The sequence below is a fragment of the Salvelinus namaycush genome, unplaced genomic scaffold (assembly GCF_016432855.1).
Source record: "Salvelinus namaycush isolate Seneca unplaced genomic scaffold, SaNama_1.0 Scaffold312, whole genome shotgun sequence".
Classification (NCBI taxonomy): domain Eukaryota; kingdom Metazoa; phylum Chordata; class Actinopteri; order Salmoniformes; family Salmonidae; genus Salvelinus; species Salvelinus namaycush.
The window spans coordinates 235102-242345 of NW_024060031.1; the positions used below are offsets into that span (position 1 = coordinate 235102).

The 7244-nt window shown below is 46.6% G+C and overlaps 1 protein-coding gene across 4 annotated transcripts in view; it reads left to right on the forward strand.

Moving 5' to 3' along the window:
* The window catches only part of LOC120039940 (beta-hexosaminidase subunit alpha-like), a 30469-nt gene extending 23460 nt beyond the window's left edge, over nucleotides 1-7009 (forward strand). The window contains exons 7-8 of one of the 4 annotated variants that reach the window (XM_038985259.1): nucleotides 2807-2939; nucleotides 6825-7009. In XM_038985259.1, coding sequence (XP_038841187.1) covers nucleotides 2807-2939; nucleotides 6825-7009 — 318 coding nt within the window. The other 3 variants (XM_038985255.1, XM_038985256.1, XM_038985258.1) reach the window with 3 other exon arrangements.
* The last annotated feature ends 235 nt before the right edge of the window (nucleotides 7010-7244 follow it).

Below are 7244 nucleotides of genomic sequence, written 5' to 3' on the forward strand. Positions count from 1 at the left end.
AGAAGGACAGTAGATGGGACCTGGCTGCATAGGGTCAGAAGGATAGTAGATGGGACCTGGCTACATAGGGTCAGAAGGATAGTAGATGGGACCTGGCTACATCGGGTCAGAAGGATAGTAGATGGGACCTGGCTACATAGGGTCAGAAGGATAGTAGATGGGACCTGGCTGCATAGGGTCAGAAGGATAGTAGATGGACCTGGCTACATAGGGTCAGAAGGATAGTAGATGGGACCTGGCTACATAGGGTCAGAAGGATAGTAGATGGGACCTGGCTACATAGGGTCAGAAGGATAGTAGATGGGACCTGGCTACATAGGGTCAGAAGGATAGTAGATGGGACCTGGCTACATAGGGTCAGAAGGATAGTAGATGGGACCTGGCTACATAGGGTCAGAAGGATAGTAGATGGGACCTGGCTACATAGGGTCAGAAGGATAGTAGATGGGACCTGGCTACATAGGGTCAGAAGGATAGTAGATGGGACCTGGCTACATCGGGTCAGAAGGATAGTAGATGGGACCTGGCTACATAGGGTCAGAAGGATAGTAGATGGGACCTGGCTGCATAGGGTCAGAAGGATAGTAGATGGGACCTGGCTACATAGGGTCAGAAGGATAGTAGATGGGACCTGGCTGCATAGGGTCAGAAGGATAGTAGATGGGACCTGGCTACATAGGGTCAGTAGGATAGTGCACCTGCAAAAAACAAAAGAACATCAAGTTAAAGGAAATATTTAACAATTGTTTACAGACAGATTATTCACTTACTGTATCACAATTCCAGTGGGTCAGAAGTTTACATACACTAAGTTGACTGTGCCTTTAAACAGCTTGGAAAATTCCAGAAAATTATGTCATGGCTTTAGAAGCTTCTGATAGGCGAATTAACATAATTTGAGTCAATTGGAGGTGTACCTGTGGATGTATTTCAAGGCCTACCTTCAAACTCCGTGCCTCTTTGATTGACATCATGGGAAAATCCAAAGAAATCAGCCAAGACCTTAGAATAAAATCAGTAGACCTCCACGAGTCGGGTTCATCCTTGGGATCTTTTTCCAAACGCCTGAAGTTACCACGTTCATCTGTACAAACGATAGTACGCAAGTATAAACACCATGGGACCACGCTGCCGTCATACCGCTCTGGAAGGAGATGCGTTCTGTCTCCTAGAGATGAACGTACCTTGGTGCGAAAAGTGCGAATCAATCCCAGAACAACAGCAAAGGACCTTGGAAACACGTACAAAAGTATCTATATCCACAGTAAAACGAGTTGTACATCGACATAACCTGAAAGGCCGCTCAGCAAGGAAGAAGCCACTACTCCAAAACCGCCATAAAAAAGCCAGACTACGGTTTGCAACTGCACATGGGGACAAGATCGTACTTTTTGGAGAAATGTCCTCTGGTCTGATGAAACAAAAATAGAACTGTATGGTCATGATGACCATCGTTATGTTTGGAGGAAAAAGGGGGAGGCTTGCAAGCCGAAGTACACCTTCCCAACCGTGAAGCACTGGAGTGGCAGCATCATGTTGTGTGGGTGCTTTGCTGCAGGAGGGACTGGGGCATTATGTGGATAATTATGTGGATATTTTGAAGCAACATCTCAAGACATCAGTCAGGAAGTTAAAGCTTGGTCGCAAATGGGTCTTCCAAATGGACAATGACCCCAAGCATACTTCCAAAGTCGTGGCAAAATGGCTTAAGGATAACAAAGTCAAGGTATTGGAGTGGCCATCACAAAGCCCTGACCTCAATCCCATAGAAAATGTGTGGGCAGAACTGAAAAGACTGTGCGAGCAAGGAGGCCTACAAACCTGACTCAGTTTCACCAGCTCTGTCAGGAGGAATGGGCCAAAATTCACCCAACTTATCATGGGAAGCTTGTGGAAGGCTACCTGAAACGTTTTACCCAAGTTAAACAATTTAAAGGCAATGCTAATTTAGTTACGCTTTTTTTGTCGACCTTTACTGACACCGGCCATATTCAACCAGTGTTGAGCATTCGTAAATTCATCAGTTATTTTGCACTCTGGCATGATCAGACGAGAGTTTTAATACACACAATGCTTTAAAAGTTTTTTTTAAAGCAGCTTTAGACAGGATTACCCTACACATACTGACCAGCTCAAATAGACAGAAGTATGCTATATGGCAGACCAATCCAAACTCATCGCTTGACATGTTCAGCCCACTCATTGTCTCAGCTAATCATGGCTAGTGGGAAGGTTGCTGACTTTTTCTGTGGCTTAACCAACTAAGTTCGTAATTTAACAATTTTGTTCATATTTACAGATGGCATAAACCATTATTAAGGCACATGAAAGTTCACATGTTCGAGAAGGCATTTTTGCCCCAAAAAACTATTTTTGATTAAAAAAAAATACTTCCACATTCAAACGGCTCTACTGTGAAGTAGTAGTAGCGACATAAGCACTGTTTCCTGAAACGGGTCACAGGTGTGCGTAATGATGGGGAGCAGATGCTAGGCTTCTTGCTGCCCTCTTACCGCTAGGCTACCTGCCGCCCTCTTACCGCTAGGCTACCTGCCGCCCTCTTACCGCTAGGCTACCTGCCGCCCTCTTACCGCTAGGCTTCCTGCCGCCCTCTTACCGCTAGGCTACCTGCCGCCCTCTTACCGCTAGGCTACCTGCTGCCCTCTTACCGCTAGGCTACCTGCTGCCCTCTTACCGCTAGGCTACCTGCTGCCCTCTTACCGCTAGGCTACCTGCCGCCTTCAATATTCTATTGTTATCTGATGTTGTGCTTGGCTGATATTCTGTTTGGCTCTGTTTGTCCTAGGGGGCGTTCCATCCGTTTACCCATGTGTACACCCAGATAGACGTGAAGAGGGTTATCGCCCACGCCAGACTCAGAGGCATCAGGGTCCTGGCTGAATTTGACTCCCCGGGACACACCCAGTCATGGGGCAAAGGTAACACACACACACACACACACACACACACACACACACACACACACACACACACACACACACACACAGAGTCATGGGGCAAAGGTAACACACACACACCCTCAGTCATGGGGCAAAGGTAACACACACACACACACACCCAGTCATGGGGCAAAGGTAACACACACATTCATGGGGCAAAGGTAAGGCACACACACAGTCATGTGGCAAAGTTAACACACGCATACACCCACTCATGGGGCAAAGGTAACACACACACACACACCCTCAGTTATGGGGCAAAGGTAATACACACACACACCCTCAGTTATGGGGCAAAGGTAACACACACACACCAAGTCATGGGGCAAAGGTAACACACACACAAACACACCCGGTCAAGGGGCAAAGGTAATACACACACACACACACAGTCGTGTGGTAAAGGTAACACACACACACACACACCCTCAGTTATGGGGCAAAGGTAACACACACACACACACACAGTCATGGGGCAAAGGTAACACACACACAAACACACCCGGTCAAGGGGCAAAGGTAATACACACACACCCTCAGTCATGGGGCAAAGGTAACACACACACACACACACACCCAGTCATGGGGCAAAGGTAACACACACATTCATGGGGCAAAGGTAAGGCACACACACAGTCATGTGGCAAAGTTAACACACGCATACACCCACTCATGGGGCAAAGGTAACACACACACACACACCCTCAGTTATGGGGCAAAGGTAATACACACACACACCCTCAGTTATGGGGCAAAGGTAACACACACACACCAAGTCATGGGGCAAAGGTAACACACACACAAACACACCCGGTCAAGGGGCAAAGGTAATACACACACACACACCCAGTCGTGTGGTAAAGGTAACACACACACACACACACCCTCAGTTATGGGGCAAAGGTAACACACACACACACACACACACAGTCATGGGGCAAAGGTAACACACACACAAACACACCCGGTCAAGGGGCAAAGGTAATACACACACACACCCAGTCATGTGGTAAAGGTAACACACACACACACACACACACACACACGGTCATGGGGCAACGGTAACACACACACCCTCAGTCATGGGGCAAAGGTAACACACACACCCACCCAGTCATTGGGCAAAGGTAACACACACACACACACACCCACAGTCATGGGGCAAAGGTAACACACACACACACACACACACACACACACACACACACACACTCAGTCATGGGGCAAAGGTAACACACACAGTCATGGGGCAAAGGTAAGGTACACACACAGTCATGGGGCAAAGGTAACACACACACAGTCATGGGGAAAAGGTAACACACACACACAGTCATGGGGCAAAGGTAACACACACACCCACCCAGTCATGGGGCAAAGGTAACACACACACAGTCATGGGGAAAAGGTAACACACACACACCCTCAGTCATGGGGCAAAGGTAACATACACACACACAGTCATGGGGCAAAGGTAACACACACCCAGTCATGGACTCTGCTTCTGATTGCTAACTAGATTCATAACATTTTAGGTTCTATGACAGAGGTTATAATGTCTTATATAGCCGTTATAAAGGCTTTATGACCGCACTCCCCAGAACAGCCCGGTCTCCTGACCCCCTGCTATAAGGGGACAGTTACCTCTGGGACTTTCGGACCAGTGAACCCAGCCATCTCTCCCCACCCTTAACCCCCTCACCCCTCTCTCCTCAGGACAGCCCGGTCTCCTGACCCCCTGCTATAAGGGCACAGTTACCTCTGGGACTTTCGGACCAGTGAACCCAGCCATCTCTCCCCACCCTTAACCCCCTCACCCCTCTCTCCTCAGGACAGCCCGGTCTCCTGACCCCCTGCTATAAGGGCACAGTCCCCTCTGGGACGTTTGGTCCAGTGAACCCAGCCATCCCTCCCCAACCTTAACCCCCTCACCCCTCTCTCCTCAGGACAGCCCGGTCTCCTGACCCCCTGCTATAAGGGCACAGTCCCCTCTGGGACGTTTGGTCCAGTGAACCCAGCCATCCCTCCCCAACCTTAACCCCCTCACCCCTCACTCCCCAGAACAGCCCGGTCTCCTGACCCCCTGCTATAAGGGGACAGTTACCTCTGGGACTTTCGGACCAGTGAACCCAGCCAACTCCTCCAGCTGCTACACTAGTTCTAACCAGTGGTATAAAGCACTTAAGTAAAAATACCCCCAAAAAACGACTTAAGTACTTTAAAGTATCTGTACTTTACTATTTATATTTTTGACAACTTTTACTTTTACTTCACTACATTCCTAAAGAAAATAATGTACTTTTTTATCCATACATTTTCCCTGACACCCAAAAGTACTCGTTACATTTTGAATGCTTAGCAGGACAGGAAAATGGTCCAATTCACTCCCTTATCAAGAGAACATCCCTGGTCATCTCTACTGCCTCTAATCTGGAGGACTCACTAAACAGAGAACATCCCTGGTCATCCCTACTGCCTCTGATCTGGAGGACTCACTAAACAGAGAACATCCCTACTGCCTCTGATCTGGAGGACTCACTAAACACACATGCTTCGTTTGTAAATTATGTCTGAGTGTTGGAGTGTGCCCTTGGCTTTCTGTAAATTATGTCTGAGTGTTGGAGTGTGCCCTTGGCTTTCTGTAAATTATGTCTGAGTGTTGGAGTGTGCCCTTGGCTTTCTGTAAATTATGTCTGAGTGTTGGAGTGTGCCCTTGGCTTTCTGTAAATTATGTCTGAGTGTTGGAGTGTGCCCTTGGCTTTCTGTAAATTATGTCTGAGTGTTGGAGTGTGCCCTTGGCTTTCTGTAAATTATGTCTGAGTGTTGGAGTGTGCCCTTGGCTTTCTGTAAATAAAAAAAACAATAATATGGAGCCATCTTGTTTGCTTAATATAAGGATTTTGAAAAGATTTGTACTTTTGATTTAACTTTTGATTTATTTGACTAGGCAAGTCAGTTAAGAACACATTCTTATTTACAATGACGGCCTACCAAAAGGCCTTCTGCGGGGACTGGGGCTGGGATAATTATTATTATTATTTTTTAAACTGAAAGTATATTTTAGCAATTACATTTACTTTTGATACTTAAGTATATGTTGTTAGGATCTAATCCTCAGAGTAAAACACTCAAAGGACACTATGAAAGCTTAACCAAGTTTATTCTGCCCAGAGGATCAATACAGCTGTATTAGACAAAACATGTTTCCATCACAAGTATATAGACTCCAATTTAGGCAATCCTCCTCCTCTCCAATCCTTACATCTATTATGATTCGACAGGAAGAGGAAGTAATAAGGTAATAAACCATCATTTCTCCCTCAAGGGGATCTGATCTGACCTCAACCCCTCATTTGCCTAATCCACAGATGTCCATCCGTATCCCCCATAGCAATCCTGGGACTTCCTCCCGTCCACCCAGCACATTCCAAAGCCATCTGGCTTCAACAACAACCAGTCTCTATCACCCCTCAGATACTATAGTCTTACATCTGATATATCATATCTCTAGGATAGCAATGTTCCAAGTTTAAACCAGAATCCAACAATTTAAAACCAAATACTTTTAGACTTTTACTCTAGTATTTTACTGGGTGACTTTCACTTTTACTTGACTCATTTTCTATGAAGGTATCTTTACTTTTACTCAAGTATGAACATTTGGTACTTTTCCCACCACTTGTTCTAACTAACCATAACCCTAACCCACCCATCCCTCCCCACCTATAACCCCCTCACCCCTCTCTCCTCAGGACAGTCCGGTCTCCTGACCCCCTGCTATAAGGGCACAGTCCCCTCTGGGACGTTTGGTCCAGTGAACCCAGCCATCCCTCCCCACCCTTAACCCCCTCACCCCTCTCTCCTCAGGACAGTCCGGTCTCCTGACCCCCTGCTATAAGGGCACAGTCCCCTCTGGGACGTTTGGTCCAGTGAACCCAGCCAACTCCGCCAGCTACCAGTTCATGACCCGCCTGTTTAAAGAGGTCACCTCGGTGTTTCCTGACTCTTACATCCACCTGGGAGGGGACGAGGTAGACTTTACCTGCTGGTAGGTTGATTTGATGTTAAGGCTGTACAAACTTGATTAACTGTTTGACTTTTTTTTGAATAGTGAAGAAAGTATATATATCAAAAAGTAGTGTATCTCTTGATGCTGTGAGGACATTATTGTTGCTACTGTTCAGTTTGTTTTGTTGAGACATGTGAAGAGGGCTGTCCGTTACAGTACATCTACTGACTATGCAAAACATTTGTATTGGTATTTATTATGGATCATCATTAGTTCCT